Below are 21,702 nucleotides of genomic sequence, written 5' to 3'. Positions count from 1 at the left end.
CATGAGGAGCCCCGGGCAGCGTCATTGTGACCCAGACTTTCTGGGGCTTACATCATCAAAGGGGGTGCTGACATCACCACCCACAGAAGGCTCAACGCCACACGAGCCCACCTCGGTGTCTGGCCTGGGACTCTACAAAGAGAGACCCAAAGAGACACTTGAAAAGCATCCAAGCAGGTGAGCTGCCTTGGCGCCTGCCTCGGGAGTGTTGTCACTGAGACGCTCTGCTGGAGACTCCCTCGCCATGGTACCCTGCCCGGTGGCATTGCCTGGGTTCACGGGGGCGGGGGTGGGGGAGGCAGTGCCCCCTCGTAGGGCAGTGGAAGCCTGGCCGGTGTCCAGCTGGAGTACAACGTGACCAGCCTTTGCTGGCTTTCAAAGTAGGAGATCAAAAGAGATAGGTAGAGTACGTTTCGTCAGACGTTTGCGATTAGCTCAGCAAATCCACGTAATCGCTATCAATTTACTGATGAGATAAAGTTCTTTCCTTCGTCTTTAAGGCCTAGTCTGTGTTGAGCACTTGCTGCACATCCCAACTCAGACCGGCCCCACTTCACGTGCTTGACAGCCACACTCGGCTACTCCTGGTCCGTGCAAGCTAAGGCCGCGTGCTGGTCAACCGGGTGCTGGCAGCGGAACCTCAGCGTCTCCATTCTGCTCAGGGCACAGCCCACAGCCCTGCAGACATGCGCACAGCGACCCCGCGGAGAACACGTGACATAAGCCCCAGCGTTGGCTAGAGCCAAAGTCTCCCTGTTAGCACCTGACAGCTTTTGTTCAGGTCGTAATCCCCGTTCCAGCATCTGCCTGGAGAAAGCTCATTTGTGCTTAGCCTGCTGTAGTCTTGGGGCAAATGGTGCATCTTACTATCGCTGGGGGAGAAAGAGGAAAAGGTCGACTTTGGGGGCAGACAGCATCCTCGTCACGGCCTGGTTTTGCTGTCCCTGCTCTCGAGGGCAGGGTCTGTCACATGTCTTCTACGAAGCCAAGGTGGACATTGCTAAGGCCCAGGGGTATCCAAGACAGCACTCCGTCCCCAGAGGAGTGGCCAGCACTCCCAGGAGACCTTAGTGGAGCAGAGGTGTCCCTGTCTCCCCGCCCTCTCCCCAGGGCTGAGCATCCTGGGACCAGACACCTGGGTTGGCGCCCCAGTGTGTCTGAATGAGTCCACCAGTCCGTCATCGGGAGGCGGCAGAAGTTTTCAACTGTTTAAAACTGACTTCTCTCTCATTCTCCTCTAGGAGACAATGAACTGTAAAAGGAAAATGCTGCTGTTGATTCTGGGTCTTTCATTGCTCCTGTTGTTTGATCATTATTCCAGGTAAATAGAAGACCTCGGGGAATCGACGCCTGCAGTGCTTGGCAGAGCTGCTCGAAACCTCCCGAGTTTTGTCCAAAGCTGTTAATAACACTTTCGAAATGAATCAGATGTTACCTCCCCTCTCTGTGGGACCAAGCCAAGTATACTTTCATTCTTTCATTTTTAAACATCCAGCACATAGTGATCAAGCCCTGGCTGGGCCCCAGGCTCTGTCCTAGGTGCTCAAGGAGCCACGGTCATAGGGGGAGAAGGTCGCAGGGGGAGAAGGCAGAGCAAACAGAGCAGAGTGTCGGGGATAACTTTAGAGACTATTTATTTGTTTGGTTACGCTGGGTCTCAGTTGCCGCACTCAGGGTCTTGGATCGTCACTGTGGCATGCAGGATCTTTAGTTTCGACAGGCAAACCCTTAGTTGTGGCAAGTAGGATCTAGTTCCCTGACCTGGGATCAAACCCAGGCCCCCTGAACTGGAACCGCAGAGTCCTAGCCACTGGACCACCAGGGAAGTCCCTGGGATAGCCTATTTTACATAAATAAGGTCACCAAGAAAAACTAAAATGAAGTCATAGCACCGAGTTGCTATTTCAGACAAATTACAAGTGGTCCCAAAGTTCCATCTTGTTCTGACATAAGCAGGACAGCGTGACCTGCCCTGTGAGCCTGTGTGAGCCTGTGAGAGCCTGTGAGAGCCTGTGTGGGCCTGTGTAGGCCTGTGGGAGCCTGTGGGAGCCTGTGAGAGCCTGTGAGAGCCTGTGTGGGCCTGTGAGAGCCTGTGAGAGCCTGTGTGGGCCTGTGGGAGCCTGTGGGAGCCTGTGTGAGCCTGTGAGAGCCTGTGAGAGCCTGTGTGGGCCTGTGTAGGCCTGTGGGAGCCTGTGTGAGCCTGTGAGAGCCTGTGAGAGCCTGTGTGGGCCTGTGAGAGCCTGTGAGAGCCTGTGTGGGCCTGTGGGAGCCTGTGGGAGCCTGTGAGAGCCTGTGAGAGCCTGTGGGGGCCTGTGTGGGCCTGTGTGAGCCTGTGTGAGCCTGTGAGAGCCTGTGTGAGCCTGTGAGAGCCTGTGAGAGCCTGTGTGGGCCTGTGGGAGCCTGTGTGGGCCTGTGGGAGCCTGTGTGAGCCTGTGAGAGCCTGTGAGAGCCTGTGTGGGCCTGTGGGAGCCTGTGTGAGCCTGTGAGAGCCTATGTGAGCCTGTGAGAGCCTGTGAGAGCCTGTGTGGGCCTGTGTGGGCCTGTGAGAGCCTGTGAGAGCCTGTGAGAGCCTGTGTGGGCCTGTGTGAGCCTGTGAGAGCCTGTGAGAGCCTGTGTGGGCCTGTGAGAGCCTGTGAGAGCCTGTGTGGGTCTGTGTGAGCCTGTGAGAGCCTGTGAGAGCCTGTGTGGGCCTGTGTGAGCCTGTGGGAGCCTGTGTGAGCCTGTGAGAGCCTGTGAGAGCCTGTGAGAGCCTGTGTGGGCCTGTGTGAGCCTGTGAGAGCCTGTGAGAGCCTGTGTGGGCCTGTGGGAGCCTGTGGGAGCCTGTGTGGGCCTGTGTGGGCCTGTGTGGGCCTGTGGGAGCCTGTGAGAGCCTATGTGAGCCTGTGAGAGCCTGTGAGAGCCTGTGTGAGCCTGTGTGGGCCTGTGAGAGCCTGTGTAGGCCTGTGTGGGCCTGTGTGGGCCTGTGTGAGCCTGTGTGAGCCTGTGAGAGCCTGTGTGAGCCTGTGTGAGCCTGTGAGAGCCTGTGAGAGCCTGTGTGGGCCTGTGTGGGCCTGTGTGGGCCTGTGGGAGCCTGTGTGAGCCTGTGAGAGCCTGTGTGAGCCTGTGAGAGCCTGTGTGAGCCTGTGTGAGCCTGTGAGAGCCTGTGAGAGCCTGTGTGGGCCTGTGTGGGCCTGTGGGAGCCTGTGTGAGCCTGTGAGAGCCTGTGTGAGCCTGTGTGAGCCTGTGAGAGCCTGTGTGAGCCTGTGAGAGCCTGTGAGAGCCTGTGTGGGCCTGTGGGAGCCTGTGTGGGCCTGTGGGAGCCTGTGTGAGCCTGTGAGAGCCTGTGAGAGCCTGTGTGGGCCTGTGGGAGCCTGTGTGAGCCTGTGAGAGCCTATGTGAGCCTGTGAGAGCCTGTGAGAGCCTGTGTGGGCCTGTGTGGGCCTGTGAGAGCCTGTGAGAGCCTGTGAGAGCCTGTGTGGGCCTGTGTGAGCCTGTGAGAGCCTGTGAGAGCCTGTGTGGGCCTGTGAGAGCCTGTGAGAGCCTGTGTGGGCCTGTGTGAGCCTGTGAGAGCCTGTGAGAGCCTGTGTGGGCCTGTGTGAGCCTGTGGGAGCCTGTGTGAGCCTGTGAGAGCCTGTGAGAGCCTGTGAGAGCCTGTGTGGGCCTGTGTGAGCCTGTGAGAGCCTGTGAGAGCCTGTGTGGGCCTGTGGGAGCCTGTGGGAGCCTGTGTGGGCCTGTGTGGGCCTGTGTGGGCCTGTGGGAGCCTGTGAGAGCCTATGTGAGCCTGTGAGAGCCTGTGAGAGCCTGTGTGAGCCTGTGTGGGCCTGTGAGAGCCTGTGTGGGCCTGTGTGGGCCTGTGTGGGCCTGTGTGAGCCTGTGTGAGCCTGTGAGAGCCTGTGTGAGCCTGTGTGAGCCTGTGAGAGCCTGTGAGAGCCTGTGTGGGCCTGTGTGGGCCTGTGTGGGCCTGTGGGAGCCTGTGTGAGCCTGTGAGAGCCTGTGAGAGCCTGTGAGAGCCTGTGTGAGCCTGTGTGAGCCTGTGAGAGCCTGTGAGAGCCTGTGTGGGCCTGTGTGGGCCTGTGGGAGCCTGTGTGAGCCTGTGAGAGCCTGTGTGAGCCTGTGAGAGCCTGTGTGAGCCTGTGTGAGCCTGTGAGAGCCTGTGAGAGCCTGTGTGGGCCTGTGTGGGCCTGTGGGAGCCTGTGTGAGCCTGTGAGAGCCTGTGTGAGCCTGTGTGAGCCTGTGAGAGCCTGTGTGAGCCTGTGAGAGCCTGTGAGAGCCTGTGAGAGCCTGTGTGGGCCTGTGTGGGCCTGTGAGAGCCTGTGTGGGCCTGTGTGGGCCTGTGGGAGCCTGTGTGAGCCTGTGAGAGCCTGTGGGAGCCTGTGGGAGCCTGTGAGAGCCTGTGTGGGCCTGTGTGGGCCTGTGTGAGCCTGTGTGAGCCTGTGAGAGCCTGTGTGAGCCTGTGAGAGCCTGTGAGAGCCTGTGTGAGCCTGTGGGAGCCTGTGAGAGCCTGTGAGAGCCTGTGTGAGCCTGTGAGAGCCTGTGAGAGCCTGTGTGGGCCTGTGTGGGCCTGTGAGAGCCTGTGTGGGCCTGTGTGGGCCTGTGTGAGCCTGTGAGAGCCTGTGTGAGCCTGTGAGAGCCTGTGTGAGCCTGTGAGAGCCTGTGTGAGCCTGTGAGAGCCTGTGTGAGCCAGGGACGCATCTGTGCCAGCTCAGTTTCTCGTGGAGAAAAATGCAAGTTCTTCCTTCATTTGTGCCCATGTCTCGTGCGCTCCTTCATGAGCAGTGCAAACTTCCCAGATGCCATTTGAAAAGCAGTCTTATCATGAAAGACAATGTCTTTAAAAACAAAACCTTTGCAAAACGCAGATCTGATAAAAAGGCTTGTATCCAAAATATGCAAAGAACTCTTAAAACTCAACAAGGAAAAGAAAAACTTTATAAAATGGGCAAAATCTCACCCAAGAAGACATAAAGATGGCAAGTAGGCATCTAAAAAGATGCTGGACATCATTTGTCATTAGATAATTGGGCTTCCCTGGTAGCTCAGCTGGTGAAGAATCTGCCTGCAATGCATGAGACCCTGGTTCGATTCCTGGGTCAGGCAGATCCCCTGCCTGGAGAAGGGATAGGCTACCCACTTCAGTATTCTTGGGCTTCCCTGGTGGCTCAGCTGGTTAAGAATCTGCCTGCAATGTGGGAGATCTGAGTTCGATCCCTGGGTTGGGAAGATCCCCTGGAGAAGGGAATGGCTATCCACTCCAGTATTCTGGCCTGGAGAATTCCATGGACTGTTTAGTCTATGGGGTCAACGCAGAGTCGGACACAACTGAACAACTTTCACTTTCAATTGCAAATTAAGACAACGACCAGGCACCACGACACGTCTATGAGCACAGCCCTATGGTATAGCCACTTTGAAGACAGCGTGATGGTTTCTTACAAAGCTAAATATGGTCTTTCCGGTGATCCAGCTTTGGTGTTCTTAAGTATCATTAATCCACGTAGTTTGAAAGCGTATGTTCACAAACAGCCCACATAAGGTTTTATAGCAGCTTTATTCACAATGTCTAAAATCTGGAAGCAATCCAGATGTCCTGCAGTAGATGAATGGGTAAATAAACTGTGGTGCATCCAGATAAATGAATAGGATTCAACGATGAAAAGAAACAAGCTATCAAGCCAGGAAAAGATACAGAGGAAGTATCAGTACACATTGGTAAGGGAAAGAAGCCAGAAGCCAATCTGAAAAGACTACCTACTGTATGATTCCAACCACATGAAATTCTGGAAAAGGCAAAACTGCAGAGACAGTAAAGGGATCAGGGGTTTGGGGGTTTGGGGAGGAGTGGCTGGACAAGCGCCGAAGATCTGGGGGCAGTGGAACTGCTTATGGTGGACCTGTGGCACTACACCTTTTTCAAAACCCTTAGAATTTTCTAATGAAGAGTGAATTTTAACCTAGACAAATTGAACTCTCATTTAGGAAGTCGAGGGAATCCCAGGAAAGATTGCTGTATGTGACCAAAGTCATCGAACTGTATCAAACATGCCAGAAGTAAGCTCCCTGAGGGCTGAGGAAGGTGCTGAGAGAAGTCACCTTGGAAACCAGTGGAGTCTGTAGTTTGTTGTTTCTTAGCTGCTCAGTCGTGTCTGACTCCTTGTGACCCCATGGACTGCAGCACGCCAGGCTTCCCTGTCCTTCACCAACTCCTGGAATCTGCTTGAATTCATGTCCATTGAGTTGGTGGTGCCATCCAAGCATCTTATCCTCAGTTGCCCCCTTATCTTCCTGCCATCAATCTTTTCCAGCATCAGGATCTTTTCCAATGAGTTGGCTCAGCTCTTTGGAGTCTGTAAACATAAGGGGAAGACAGCCACGCAGGGGACTGTCTCCAGTGGATAACATCACTTCCCCACAGGAGGGCAGGATGGCAGCTCTGATGCCAGTGTGCATGCATCTGGGGACGGAACAGTTGAATGAGTGGACGGTGAGTGACCGTGCGTGGGTAATCAGGGGACAGTTAGGTGATCCCTGCGGTGATGCATTAAAGCTGGAGACACCAGTCTGCACTGATGTGTAGCTTCGTGGAGCAGGGGAGAGTTACCTGGGGAAGTATTTCCAGATACATGCCTGTGTGCCAGTTGGCACAACTACACACACGCCTTCCGTGCTTGCCCAGCTGAGAGGACCTGGAAATGAGGAGCCCACAGGAGCAGCGAGCACTCCCAGCCCCAGACCTTGGTTTCTAATATTATTCTACAAAACAAAGCAAAACCCCAAGCCAGGCTTCCTTGGAGATATGTGGCTGTTTCTAGGACGGGGGACAGAACGTATACAGGATGAGCCTGGAGCAAAGGGACAAAACAGCCTGTGAAAGAGCTTCCAGCGGATAAAGTGGGAAGAACCTGAGCAAGAAAAGAAAGTTGTATTGGGTTATATCCCAAAGCATAAAGCAGATCTTCCTGAGTGCACATTGATATAAATAAAGGACTGAATCAACAAGTACATAGATGACAGAGAAGAGACAACACCCCGTTCATAAGAATCCCGAGTAATCGATGGAGACATTGCCCCGCAGGAGGCGGAATGTGTGGGCTGCCATAGCGATTCCCTATAAAGATTACAGTGTGGATTTTAAGTGAAGTCACTCAGTCGTGTCCGACTCTTTGCAACCCCATGGACCAGGCTCCTCCGTCCATGGAGTTTTCCAGGCAAGAGTACTGGAGTGGGTTGCCATTTCCTTCTCCAGGAGATCTTCCCAACCCAGGGATTGAACCCGGGTTTCCCACATTGTAGGCAGATGCTTTACCGTCTGAGCCACCAGGGAACTCCTCAAAGAAGGCTTAGCGTTGAAGAATTGATATCTTTGAACTGTGGTGCTGGAGAAGACTCTTGAGAGTCCCTTGGACTGCAAGGAGATCCAACCAGTCCATCCTAAAGGAAATCAACCCTGAATATTCACTGGAAGGATTGATGCTGAAGCTGAAGCTCCAATACTTTGGCCACCTGATGCGAAGAACTGACTCATTGGAAAAGACCCTGATGCTGGGAAAGACTAAAGACAGGGGGAGAAGGGGAGTACAGAGGATGAGATGATTGGATGGCATCACCGATTCGAAGGACATGAATTTGAGCAAGCTCCGGTTGTTGGTGATGGACAGGGGAGCCTGCCTGCTATGGTCCACGGGGTTGCAAGAGTTGGACATGACGGAGTGACTTCTTCTTTTCTGCCCTCTGTTAGTGCATTAGCTGTGTGTACCATGGGTATAAGTGCAAGGACTCTGGTGTTGATCCAGGAAGAGGCAGGACACCGGATGGTGGTCCCGCACCACTTGCTTCACTGGGCAGAGACCTGGAGACAGTGGTGGGGGGCGCCTCCAGTAGACAGCGGGGGAGGGCTGCCTTCTGTCTGGACACAGCTCTAACCTGCTGCTAGTTTTCCCAACCACACGCTCCTCCCTGCCTTCCTCCCTGGCCGTCATCTCCTTCCCCTGCACATCTCTCCCTTCCAAACCCAGGAAGATGTCTCCTCCCCAGCTGGCTGTCCCTGGTCCCAAATCAGGGCTGGACGTGCTGCGTTCAGCAGTACACTCCAAGCTCTGTGGCTCCCCTTGGCACCAACCCCTGGGGCTTCTTTAGAGCCATCTCTCTGCCCCAGGTGCCCGGGGGGTGGAGTCCAGGGCTGCGGGTCCACTGCTGTTGGACCAGCGCCTAACAGCACTTCAAGGGCTCTGCAGATACTTGTTGAATGAATGCTTGACTCATAATAACTTGGTGTTCCCTTCACATCCAGGAAAAATCAAGAAGAAGAACTTCAGCTCTCAGACTGGTTCAACCCCAGGTAAAGATGAAAATGTCTGCCTGTGAACACATCCACACACACACCCATGCACACATGCACAACAGAGGCACACACTTGCACACACGCACACAGACCCAGACCCAGACACACAGGAATTCAATCTGCGGTAATGAGGTCTTTTCTTTTTCCCCAGTCACCAAATTACAGCCATCCTGGGAGGTCCCAGTCGCTGGAGTTCATGCTGACCCGCTCCACTTGTTGGAAGCTTCCTGATTTATTGAAAATTCGATGAGCGGCTTCTCCTGATTTTGGCCTCAGCTCTCAGAGAAGAGTCCTGTCCCCTGTTGTGATTCTGGGGTACCTTGCTTCCTGATTACGTGTCATCATCCATTAGCCAATTCCCTCCTGGTTTTAGATTGTTTACCTTGCAGCTCTTGCCAGGAACGCTCCAGTGACTAACTTTGTACATATTAATACACATTCTGACATTGTCTGGTGAGTTCATCTGTGGGGTAGATTCCCAAAAGAGTCATTAAGTCAAACAAGGCAGATATTTAAATTTTTGTTTACATTATGCCTCTTTAAAAATTGAAAAAAAATTTCCACGGCATGCTCACGGCCCAGACCGCAGGAGCCACGGTGTCCGGCACGCAGAAAGGGACTCTACAAGTCTTACCTGTTATCACTGGTGCAGCCTCTGCTGCTGTCCTTGTAAAGGTACCCGTTCCACCGGTTTCTCTTTTGTTCAACAGAAGACGCCCCGATGTGATCACGACCACAAGCTGGCTTGCTCCTGTTGTCTGGGAAGGCACTTTCAGCAGAAAGGCGCTGGAAAAACACTACAGAAGGCAGAATTTCACAACAGGCTTGGCCGTCTTTGCTACTGGCAGGTAGGGGTCGCCAAGCCTGTGCCACACTTTATTTTGAAAAAATGCACACCACTGTCCATGGACCTCCCACCTCCAAAGGGCCACTCATTGGCCTCTGTAACCACTGTTTGTGGATGGCCTGTGCAAAGCAGGACATTGTTTTTCTCTCCTTCCTTGTTGTTATTCTTGTTCAGTCGCCAAGTCCCGCCTGAGTCTTTGCAACCCCATGGACTGTAGCCTGCCCGGCTGCTCTGTCCATAGGATTTCCCAGGCAAGAATACTGCAGTGGGTTGCCATTTCCTTCTCCGGGGAATCTTCCTGACTAGGGATTGAACCTGAGTCTCCTGCATTGCAGGCAGATTCTTTACTGTGGGAGCCCTCTGTGAAGTCTTTCTCCTCCCTTAGCTGGATCATTAATATCACTTAGCTGTCTTTCCACTAATATCCAGTTAGCTCTCACACTCTTTTTTTCCAACAGTCGTTCCAAAACTTCAGAGGCTTTTCTCAGACTCCCCAGCCCACTACCTCCCCCTTCTGTAACCATTGCAGCTGAAATACAGGCCCGACCTCCTGCCTTCCTCCATGGGAATTCTGCAGCGTCGACCTGATGCCCCCCCATGTGGATAGTGTTTGGTGATGCCCTTCCGAAAACGTTTAGGGAGGCGAGCGTCCTCCTCTGCACTGTGTTTCGCAGGCTTGCAGATCCGTACCTGGAGCTGTTCTTGAACTCGGCAAATAAGTACTTCCTGACCGGCTACAGAGTGATCTTCTACATTATGATGGACACCTTCATCAAGCTGCCCCAGATCAAGTGGGAGCCCCTCCGACAGTTCAAAGTGTTCATCGTCACTGAGAGCAGATGGTGGGACAACGACCTCGTGCGCATGAAGAGCTTGGCCAAGCACATTATCTGGGACATCCAGGGCGAGGTCGACTTCCTTTTCAGCATGACCGTCACCCAGATCTTCCAGAACAATGTGGGCGTGGAGGTCCTGGGCGAGTTGGTGGCTCAGCTCCATGGCTGGTGGTACTTCCAGGACCGTGCGAGTTTCCCCTACGAGAGGAGGCCCAAGTCGGCAGCTTACATCCCGTCTGGCCAGGGTGATTTCTACTACGATGGTGCATTCGTGGGCGGCACACCCCTGGAGGTCCTGAACCTCGCGGAAGAGTACCTGAATGGCGTCATCCACGACCTCGGACTCAGGTTGAACAGCTCCTACGAAAAACACCTCAACAAATACTTTTTCCTCCGGAAGCCCGCCAAGCTCTTATCCCCAGAGTACAACTGGGACACCGACTTCTACCCGCCGCCCCAGGTACAGTACATCAAGGTGGCCCAGCAGTCCAAAAGGAGACACTGACTCCCCGGGACCACAGGCCCCGCCAGCAATGGTTCCCCCTGATAGGTGGGATGTCTTCATATGTCCCAGGTTTGAAAGACACAGATGTTTATACTCACCCACAAGACATTTTTCTCCCTGCAATTTTGGGCCATCCAATTTGGCCACTGCAGGATAAAGAATAAAAGGTTGCTTATTGAATGTTTAACACATGGTGATGTTAATATCTATACATTGTAGATAACCTGGACATAATTGGAGGCATAAAATGATTTTTTTTTAATGGAGAAAAGCTCTAGTTCAGAAAAAAAAAAATATATATATATACATGGACACAGAAGGGCAAAGGATGATGTGTGGAGGAGAAAATGAAACTTCATGGCTCGCAAGTCCATCAGGGGCGTTGCTTTTCAGGCTGAGGAGGCATATTGCTGTGTTTAAGCACCTGGAACCGTCTCACCCTATCTAGCTTGTGACTAGACATGCATGAACTAGAGACTTCCTACCAAATACATGTCTTTCTCTTATTGTTTACACAGAGAAGTGTCAAGTTCATTTCTAAAATCTTTCGGCATTTTACTTATTTTTGAGAAGACAGGGGCTGAGCACAGGGGTGGAGGCAGATGTCTGCCAGGTGCAGGGACGGTACCACTGGCCCGAGTCCTCGAGCAGCTGCAGGGCAGCGGGGAGATGCGATTCTGTGGCGCTCCCTTTGCACATTCGAAAGGGCTCGACATGGGCAGCTCGGAGCGCCATGAGGCTCAGGATGGGAAACCAGCCCCCATGGGTGGTGGGAATGGGGACTGACGTGGCTAGCAGAGGTTTGTTCTTGGCAGTGAGCGTGAGGGCCGGAGAATCCCATATCCTAAGGAGGCAGCCGTCTTCCTCCTCCTTCTCTTGGCTGCACTGCGAGGCACATGGGATTTTAGGCTCCCAACCAGGGATTAAACCTGCACCTTCTGCGTGGAAAGTGTGGCGTCTTGACCTCCAGATGGCCAGGGGCGTCCCCACAGCCATTCTTCTTAATGAACCCTCTTTCCTGGGAGAGGACGCAGGCTGCGTAAGTGTGAAGGCCAGTATTGTCCTCCCCCAAATTCTCACATGGAGTCCTAGTCCCCAGGACCTCAGACCATAACCAATACGGAGAAAAGGCCTTTACAGAGATGACTGAGGCAAAATGAGGTCACTAGGAAGGGTCCTCATCCAGTAGGACCAGTGACCCTACTGGAAGGGGATTGGGGCACTGACGTGCCTAGGACAGAGGGAAGGTGAAGCGAGGACACGCCCGGGAGAGAGGCCTCCTCCATCTTGGACGTCCAGCCCTCAGAGCTGGGAGAAGGGCTCTTCTGTCCTTTAAGCCCCCATCTGTGGCAAAGTAACACAGTGCACGATCCGAAAGTCGTCACAACTGAAACACTAAAATCTTCAGAAGACTGACACTCACCTCCTGGAGTGGAAGCCAGAGGCCACGGAAAGGTAGGCGGCATGAGGCGCACACTCGCTGATGTCCAGCCCTGGAGCGAGAAGCCCTGTCCGTACCCTTGGTATGTCTACAACCCCGCCCTGGACGCCACTCATCAGGAAGGTTTCCCTAAAGAACACGTGTCAAGGTTAGCTCATCCTATAGGGCTTCCCTCGTGGTGCAGTGGTAAAGAGCCCGCCTGCCAGTGCAGGAGAAGTTCAGTCCCTGGGTGGGGAAGATCCCCTGAAGGAGAGCATGGTAACCCACCCCAGCATTCTTGCCTGGAGAATCCCATGGACAGAGGAGCTACCGTCCATCGTTCGAAAAGACTTGGACATGACTTGGCAACTCAACAACAACGACAAGCTCCTTCTACTTTTTCTGTCTCAGTTGTCACCTTTGGCTAAATCATGATGCTGTTTTCAGTGACTCATCCTTTCTTATATCACAGAGCAGCTCTTGATTTTAAAAAAAAATCTATAATATTATTTCAAAACAGAGTATGATATTCCATTAGCCACAAGCCCTACCTCACAAAGATCACTATCAGCTCTCCTAGGTCATACCTAGAGAGGGGAGGGTGTGATTTAGCTACTGTGCTGAAACCAACAAACAAACAAAAACTAACTTTTTTCCCCCCCTAACAATTTATGGAGAAGGCCAGGGGGTTTACTGAGAAGGGTTCTAAACTTCTACCTTGAAAGATATTGTGGGATCAATATGAAAGCACTGTGAATTCCTTGGTAATGAAAGATTTTTAATGCCTAGAATTTCCAGGTTCAAGAACAAACTTGTTTAAAGGACTCATGCAAACAGGTCACCCCTGAATGACATTTTCCATTTCCATCCCCCCAGCAAAAGTATGCTTCCCCACATTGTGAGTGCTGAGTTAAATTTTTTAAAAATTTTGCTAATTTGATAAGCAAACATAGAATCTTTTTCTTTGATTGCTTGGGACATCAAAGCCTATTTTATTTTATTTTTTTAATTTTTAAGCTATAGTTGCTTTATTCTAAAAATTAAAAAAAAATTTTTGGGGGGGTTATACCACAAGGCATGTTGGGGTCTCATTTCCCCAACCAGGTATGGAACCCGAGCCCTCTGCAGGAAGCCTGGTGCCTTAGCCACTGGACCACTAGGGACCACTGTCAAACCTCATTTTAAACTATAGTTATGAGCCATTATGCTGAGCACCGAAGAATTGATGCTTTTGAACTGTGGTGTTGGAGAAGACTCTTGAGAGTCCCTTGGACTGCAAGGAGATCCAACCAGTCCATTCTGAAGGAGATCAGCCCTGGGATTTCTTTGGAAGGAATGATGCTAAAGCTCAAACTCCAGTACTTTGGCCACCTCATGCGAAGAGTTGACTTATTGGAAAAGACTCTGATGCTGGGAGGAATTGGGGGCAGGAGGAGAAGGGGACGACGGAGGATGAGATGGCTGGATGGCATCACTGACTCGATGCACGTGAGTCTGGGTGAACTCCGGGAGTTGGTGATGGACAGGGAGGCCTGGCGTGCTGCAATTCATCGGGTCGCAAAGAGTCAGACACGACTGAGCGACTGAACTGAACTGAACTGAACTGAATGAGCCATTTGACCTGCAGGAGGAAATGGCAACCCACTCCAGTATTCTTACTTGGAGAATCCTGTGGACAGAGGAGCCTGGTAGGCTGGAATCCATGGGGTTTCAAAGAGTTGGACACGACCGAGGCGACTTAGCACCCATCAGTCATTTGATTTGTGCGTGTACAAATGACCAATTTTTGGCTCACTTTTCTAACATGGTGTTCCTTTTCCGCTTTCAGTGAGTTTGTGATGTGATGTAAACCCTTTGTCAAATGTACTGAAAATACTCATTTCAAGTTGTCATTCCTGTTTCAGTTTTGTTGATGGTGCTTTTGGGGTTCCAAAGTTTGTTTTCATAATTATATTGATATTTGTATCCATAGGGTAGGTATCTCATCCCTTAGTTATAGATAATATAGAGCTTTCAAGATTTCTTTTCATTCAGAATTAATTTTAAGATAATGTGCAGAGTTAGATATATAACCTTATTTTTTTCCCTCAAGATATCTTGGTCATTTCTCACACACTTCTTGTTGAATGGAGTCTTCCTGCCAATGTAGGAGAAGCAGGAGGTGAGGGTTGGATCCCTGGGTCAGGAAGATCTCCTGCATTACTCTTCTATCTAAGAAGAGTAATGAGGAAGAGTAAAGAGGAAGATCAACTTGCATTACTCTTCTATCTAAAATATTTCAAAACTTTTATTCCTTCCTGTGTAGGAGTAGGAAATGGCAACGTGATCCAGTATTTTTGCCTGGAAAATCCCAGAGGCGCCTGGCGGGTTACAGTAGCCCATGGGGTGGCCAAGAGTCAGACGCCACTGAGTGACCGAGTCAAGCGTGCGTGCACACACACACACACACACACACACACACACACACGTGTTGAACAAATAATACTTTTTAAGATGGGCCACTTGCATAACATATTAAGTTACTGTACTGACTTGTGTTCATTTATTGACTTTATGTCCAGTTTTACTGATTCTTCATCCTGTCTCCCAGCTAAAGCCATGCATTTTCGGCCATTTTAGTTCCCTATTAGTTATGATTGAATGGTAGATCAACTTGCATTACTCTTCTATCTAAAATAGTTCAAAACGTTTATTCCTTCCTGTGGCTTTTAGATTCAGGTATACAATTCGAGGGAAATATCCCACTGAAATATTGATTAAATTGCTTGAACTGTATAAGTTAGCTTAAACTAATTAAATATTTATGACATTGAAGACTTTGCAAGAATATCAAGCTTGTATTTATTCAGGTCATTTTTCTAAGAATTTTTTTAGCATGATTTTAACGTGCTGCCTGTCTTTTTCTTGCTGGGTTGCTGGTCCATAAGAAAGTTACCACGCTCTGAGCACCTGTTCACCACCCTACCCCTTGCATGAAAGGCAGGTGGGGTCTGCACAGGTGGCCGGCGGAGTCCCTGCCGCGGTGCTGTCCTAGCGCAGTGACCGTGGTGGGAGCCGCCCTCCTGAGGTGTGACCTCCCAGGAGGCCTTGCTGTTGCAGAGGGTGGAGGCAGGATCCGGCCACGCCTGCCTCTGGCATTTCCATGCGGTTAGTGCTGAGGCCCTGACCCGGCTTCCTAGGAGCCGGCCTTGCAGGCAGGTGGCCGCTGGCTCGCCTGGGATGAGGAGGGACATTCTGTCTGGGTGCTTGGAGAGGGGAGGGCGAGGCGGCCTCGGCTCCCTTCTCCGGCAGGTGCACAGGCCCGGGCTCACCTGACTCTTCTGGGAGCCTGGGCTGGCACTGTGGTCACTCAGCACCCCTCTGGGCTGGGCAGGGACGGGGGTGTGGGCTCCTGGAGTCCGGAGCCCGATGGAAGTGCGGGCCGGACGGCCAGTGCCAGCCCTGCCCCGCCCAGGGTCACTTGAAGGACCCAGATGGTGGCTCCATTTGCCAGACAGCAACGCTGTGTCTACTTTGGTGGGGACTTGGGGGCTGCCTGCCACCCCTCCCAACACCCAGAGTGTTTTCAAGCCTGTGGGCCAGACTGGGACAGGCTGCAGCCTCTGAGCTGTTGGTTGGCAGGACCTGGTGGCCCGCGGCGAGGGAGGGGTGGGCTCGGGGTCGGGGAGGTTCCTGGCGGGGCAGAGGGGTTCAGAAAGCCCCTCGGCCAGCCCGGGTGTGGGGGAGGGGAGGGGGGGCGAGGACAGTGGGCAGGAGAGACCCGGCAGGAAGATCTGGGGTGTGGGGGCCGAGCTAGGCTTCCTGTGGGGAGCACGGGGCTGTGGAGGGTCGAGAACAAGGTCAGACTCTAGGGCCTCCATCCGTTTGTTCTGAAGACCACCCATCAATCAAGCCCAGGGCACACAGCCACCGCGACCACCTTGTCTTCTGATGTCCAGCCCCAGGTCCGGCCACGGCCCCCTGCCCCGAGATGACCCACAACACCCCACGACCCCACCTACTGCTCGGCTCTCCCTCCCCTTCCCATCTGTGCCTGCAACGCTCCCTCCTCCAGGCAGCCTCCCTGGCCGAGCTCCCCTGCTCTGGGGTCCCCCTTCCCAATAAATTAGAGACTGAGCCTCAGTGGCCCCGGGTAATCCGCACAAGGGCTGAGGAATGTCTGTCTTGTTCTACCTGCATCCTGAACTCCCAGAGTGGGGCTGGCCCTCCTGCTTGTTGATCAACTAAATGATGTGCAGGGGAGGGGTACAGGGGAGAGGCTGTCTCCCACTGCCTCCTCCAGGCTGTGTGACCTTGGCCTTGTTTCTGAACCTCTCTGAGCCTCGGAGTCCGAACCTGCAGGATGGACATGGACATCTGCCCACCCACCATGTTGCAGGGCCTTCGTGAGGTCTGGCAGATAAGAGATTCGTGTCGGTGCCCAATAGAGGCAGGCCATGTTTCCAGCTGCTCTGGTCTTGCTAATGGGAGAGGACCTCCCCCCTTCCTCCTGTCCCTGTTCTTGGGGGCGCAGGGGAAGTGGCTGGAGGGCAGCACTCACCGTCCAGGTTGAAGGCGGAGGCTTCCTGCGGCTAGAACCTGGAGATGTACTCAAGATACTGCCCCAGCCACTCAAGGTCCCTGGCATTGTGCTGGCTGAATTCAGAGGGGCCAGTGCTTGGAGGCGGGGACTGGGGGCCTTTCTCAGACGAGACTCCTCCTCTCGGCTCCCTGCCAGGCCCTGCGGTTGCTGCCATGGCCGCGGCCCTGTCCCCTTGCCTGAGTGTTGCCTCTAAAGCAGGACTTCTCTCTGCATGGCTGGCGTGGGGTCTGTCAGGACTGGCCCCTCCAGGCCACTCCGGAGTGCATCAGGCCTCCTTGGAAGGTTACATCAGGCCTGGGCCCCTCTGGTGAGGACCCCGGAGGGTCCCCCCGCCCCACCTGGCCAGTCTTCAGCTCAGCCAGGCCCCTGCCCAGCACAGCCTGGCCCCCTGCCCAGCACAGCCCACACCCTACTCCATCCCCAGGGCCCTGTCTTCCCTCCGAGGCGCTTCCACCTTCTAAGCCCAGTGTGACTCCATGGCGTCCATGTGCATGGCTGCTCTGTCCTGCGCAGGGCAGCGGGCTGCAAGATGTTGTCCTTCAGCCCTGACCCGGGGCAGCCGGCACCTACCCAGGAGTGCCGCCAGGCTGGTGGTCCCGCCGCTTCCTGGCCACGGCTGTAGGCGATGAGGCTGCTGTAGTGGGGCTGACGGAGCGCAGGAGCCTGGGGCTGCCTCCCTGGACTGCGGGGACCCTCAGCAGGTGCCCAGCTGGTTCTGCCCCATGGGCCGTGAGATGCCACCCTGAGGACGTCTCTTCCTGCCCCTAGGGCCAGCCTTGGGCATGGAGGCCCCTGCTCCCCACCCCACCCCCCTGCAGGATCCAGGCTGGAGTGGTGGGCTACTCACCGGGGCCTTGGGACTGGCCTCAGGGCCCTGTGGGATGGACGGTGACCTTCAGTCCTTTGCTCACCCCCTCTCTGGGAAAGACAAGAGACCTTACCTGGAGTCACCCTCCCAGCATGGTGCTGGCCTAGGTTCTGGGGTTCCTGCATCCCCCAGGTTCTCGGACCCCCGGGCTTTGGAGGTCTCCCAGCCAGAGAAGGGGGCTGGCCCATGGCTGCCGGCATGGGGCGTGAGGGGCTTTGGCCCCCACTCTGTCCTTGGCTGGCAGTTCCAGGTCTTGGGGTGGGGGCTGGGGCCTGGCTGTGCCCGGTCACCTGGGCTTTGAGCTGAACTTAGGCTGCCCACTCTGTGCCCCCCTACCCAGGGGGTCTTCAGTTTCTCATGGGGGAGGGGCCGTGTGCCGACAGACTCGGGGACTGCAGGGCGGCTGCGTGGTGTCTATGGCTGTGACTGTCATCCAGGCCGCGGTACATCCTTGCGGTCAGCACAGATCCTGGCCCCTGAGATCCGTCTCCCCAGTTGACCCGCCAGGGCTGGAAACACAGCCTACCCAGGGCTCCCCAGCCACAGGGGCACTGGGCGGGGGTGGGGGTTGTGGGCTGCCCCGCAGGAGGAGGCTGTGTGTGCGTTTCCCACCGGCCCCTCCTCATAAAGCTTTGGAGGTTCTGAAGTTTGGCCTTCGACTTTGAACCACATGTCCCTCTGGTTCTGATCTCTGGCCTGTCCCTTGGGAGGCCCCGAGAGCTGCAGGGAACACGTTCATGTCCAGAGCAAGATGAGCTCCGTGTCCTCGTCTTGGGTCCAGATGGCATGGAGAGCGAGAGCAAGTCTTGAGGGTCAGCTGGGGAGACCAGGTGTGCGTGGCTGGCGGCCAGCTGGTTGGTCAGACAGCAACCTCCTGCCTGCAGGGGTGTGGGCACAGGGCGGGTGAGGCTCCTTGGCCACGTGGCGCCCGGAGCCCCCAGTCTTGGCTCTTGGGGTCTAATCTCAGGGGCCAAGTGCTCAGACTTTCCCCTGTGAGCGCGGCTGTGGATCGAGCTCAGCCAGTGGATCTGCTGGGCTCTTTAATAGGAAGCAACACCCAAGACTTAAATCCTTTCTGAAAAAGATGCACAAGCTGAAAATTTAAAGAACTCTGCTGAAACAGCGAATACATCGCTAAAGAATGGCCTCTCTGAAGGCCAAAGGGAGGGGCCCCAGGCTGGAAACAGCTAGATCTGGAAAGTAGGGGGAATAGGGGCTTTCATCCAGGCGTGGGTGGGCAGGGGTGCTCCCCAGACCCCCTCCCTTCCTTCCTCCCTCCCCCTCCTCCCTCCTCAATCTGTCCCTGCTCACGTGAGTCAGAGACACCCATGAGATTCTGAGCTGGGCACCCCACCCGCATGGCTCACAGGTGGCGGTCACCGTGTTTGCCCAGCCTTAGCAGACCCAGGACAGTCACGAGGCTAAGGCATCAGAGGCTAAGTGAAAAAGGGCTATAGCTGACGCATCCAGTTAACATGGGGCTGGCATGTCCTGGAGAGCGGCCTTGCCCCACCGCAGGTGACTGACAGGATGCTAACCCGATTCACCTGTAACAGTTACAGAGGCTCTGAGTCCTCCTACATTTGCAGTTTGCTAGGTTTACTGTGGTGTTGGAGAAGACTCCTGAGAGTCCCTTGGACTGCAAGGAGATCCAACCAGTCCATTCTGAAGGAGATCAGCCCTGGGTGTTCTTTGGAAGGAATGATGCTGAAGCTGAAACTCCAGTACTTTGGCTACCTCATGCAAAGAGCTGATTCATTGGAAAAGACTCTGATGCTGGGAGGAATTGGGGGCAGGAGGAGAAGGGGACGACAGAGGATGAGATGGCTGGATGGCATCACTGACTCAATGGACGTGAGTCTGAGTGAACTCCGGGAGTTGGTGATGGACAGGGAGGCCTGGTGTGCTGCAATTCATGGGGTCGCAAAGAGTCAGACACAACTGAGAGACTGAACTGAGGTTAAGATGCAGGCAGGCAGGGGACTTCCCTGGTGGTCCAGTGGTTAAGAATCTGCCTTCCAGGCTAGGGGATGGGGTTTGATCCCTGGTCAGGGAACAAAGATCCCACATCTAAGCCTGCACGACGCAGCTACTGAGCTCATGCATTCTAGAGACTGAGCTCCGCAATGAGAGAAGTTCTCATACTGCAACTAGAGAGAAAGCCTGCGTGCTGAACTGCAACGAAGAGCCAGCACAGCCAAAAAATGAAAACAAAATACATATATACACATAAAAGAAAGATGTAGGTGGTAAAAGCAGGATGGTTGAGCCTCTGGGATGAAACTTCCCACCAAGGTTTGTGTCCAGTTTGGACCAATTAATTCCAGGGTGTGGTCAGATAATACTAAGTGGCCTCGGATGACACCGAGCGGCTGTCCTGGGGACATGCAGGAGTGTCTTCCCTCTTGAGGGGCAAATAGGCATTAAATCCAGATTCAAAGCGAGAAAACCTTCGAGAGCTGTGTGTCTTTAGGTTCAAAAGGACCAGCTCAGTCTGGTGAACCTCAGTGTCCTGTGGATGTCCGCTTGCTCCTGAGAAGTCATTGATCTCTCTCTTTGATCAGGACGATGGGAAGACTGTGAGCACCCTGGAGGCGGGGCCGCCCCCGTGTGTCTGGTGACTCGTGGATGAAGGCCGGCGCCCTGAAGCCCCTGAGGCCTGGGGAGGAGGCTGTCCATCGCTCTGGATGTTCAGAAGTTACAGCAGTGAAGTCACAAAATAGACCTCAGTTTTTTTTTAAGATAATGAGTCATGAAAAGCAGCACTACGCGGCTGTCTGCAGGAGTGTGGGTCACGGGGCCCGGGAGTTCTGAAGCGGGAGGGTGTTCCCAGGTCACAGACCCCCACCACCTCCTGCAGGCCGGGAAGCTCAGAGGCATAGGGGCTTTTTCTTGGAGCAGCTTTGGTAATTAAGTGGGACACAGATAGTAACACGGGCTTCCCTGGTGGTGCAGTGGTAAAGAACCCGCCTGCCAATGCAAGAGACGCGGGTTCAAGCCCTGGGTCGGGAAGATCCCCTGGAGGAGGAAATGGCTATCCACTCCAGTATTCTTGTCTGGAGAATTCTGTGGACAGAAGGAGCCTGGAGGGCTATAGTCCATGGGTCACAGAGTCAGATACGACTGAGTGTGACTGAGCACTCGCGTATGTATATAAACATGAGTATACACTGTGTTATGTGTGAATTATTCTTATTATCTAAAAAATCCCCACGTTGCTGTATACCTCTTTTCCATTCAGTTCAGTTCAGTTCAGTCGCCTAGTCGTGTCCGACTCTTTGCGACCCCATGGACCGCACAGCCTGCCAGGCCTCTCTGTCCATCACCAACTCCTGGAGTCCACCCAAACCCATGTCCGTTTTGTCGGTGACGCCATCCAACCATCTCATCCTCTGTCATCCACTTCTCCTCCTGCCCTCAATCTTTCCCAGTATCAGGGTCCTTTCAAATGAGTCAGCTCTCCGCATCATGTGGCCAAAGTATTGGAGTTTCAGCTTCAACATCAGTCCTTCCAATAAACACCCAGGACTGATCTCCTTTAGGATGGACTGGCTGGATCTCCTTGCTGTGTGTGCAGAACAAGTCCCCTTCCAACCATGACCTCTTTTGCCCAGCTCCTGTATCTTGGGGAAATCTCTTTATTTCATTTTAGCACAGAAAAGATCAGTGCGTTTTGGGTACATGAAGTTTGATACCGACCGTAGTCGCTGGATTCATAAAAGGGCATAATTTGATCCATGAGCAACTTGAGTTTTCATATCAATATTTATTAGATTAAGAGACAGCCATTTTCCACTTCCTGTCCTTGGTCGAGTTTGGGTGTTGACTGAACACTCCAAGTTAACTGGCAGATGTCTCTACCGAGTCCCTACCTGGTTCCTGAAAGTTTCAAAAAGCCGCAGTGATGTGTGTGGGCCCCCAGATGTCACAAGACTGTGATGCAGACGCCCTGGATCCCAGCCCTGCCATCATCCTCTGAGCCAGACCACTCCCCACCCTGTCCCGGGCCTTCTCCACCCCCTGCCCGTCGTCCAGGAAAGACTCAGAAGGGAGAGCACAGGTTTACGCCTTTATTGCTGAAGGAGGAGCGGCCCCGAGCAGGAGGCCCCAGGAGGGGCCTGGAGGGGCCTGGGTCCCAGGAGGGGTGATTGTGGTCCCGGTCCCTCCTGGTCCCCTGATGGGGGAGGCGGGGGTGACGTCGTCTGTCCCCAGAGGGGCCAAGGCTCCCGGGCCCTGAAATGGACATGGGGCTCCCCTGTGATTCCTGGGGCACCTGCCAGACCCTTGCCAGCCTCTCCGTGGCTGGGGGTTCAGGATGGCCCCTCCT

At 53.9% G+C, this 21,702-nt stretch overlaps 1 protein-coding gene across 1 annotated transcript; it reads left to right on the top strand.

Annotated features, from left to right (window-relative positions):
• Positions 1-1,247: 1,247 nt before the first annotated feature.
• GLT6D1 (glycosyltransferase 6 domain containing 1) lies at positions 1,248-10,505 on the top strand. The gene is made up of 4 exons (XM_055539224.1): positions 1,248-1,321; positions 8,267-8,314; positions 9,028-9,165; positions 9,839-10,505. Exons 1-4 carry the CDS (start codon positions 1,248-1,250, stop codon positions 10,503-10,505), a joined length of 927 nt encoding a protein of 308 aa, XP_055395199.1.
• Positions 10,506-21,702: the final 11,197 nt, after the last annotated feature.

This window comes from Bubalus kerabau, chromosome 11 (genome assembly GCF_029407905.1).
Source record: "Bubalus kerabau isolate K-KA32 ecotype Philippines breed swamp buffalo chromosome 11, PCC_UOA_SB_1v2, whole genome shotgun sequence".
Lineage (NCBI taxonomy): Eukaryota > Metazoa > Chordata > Mammalia > Artiodactyla > Bovidae > Bubalus > Bubalus kerabau.
Note: the sequence above shows the minus strand (reverse complement) of the source record. Positions and strands in the feature narration are given on the sequence as shown.

Excerpts from the sequence above, each read along its gene's own strand:
- GLT6D1 (XM_055539224.1), top strand. The coding sequence starts at position 1,248 with ATGAACTGTAAAAGGAAAATGCTGCTGTTGATTCTGGGTCTTTCATTG. Across the intron at positions 8,315-9,027 it reads TCAGACTGGTTCAACCCCAG|AAGACGCCCCGATGTGATCA; the intron begins GTAAAGATGAAA and ends TTTGTTCAACAG. Across the intron at positions 9,166-9,838 it reads GCCGTCTTTGCTACTGGCAG|GCTTGCAGATCCGTACCTGG; the intron begins GTAGGGGTCGCC and ends TGTGTTTCGCAG.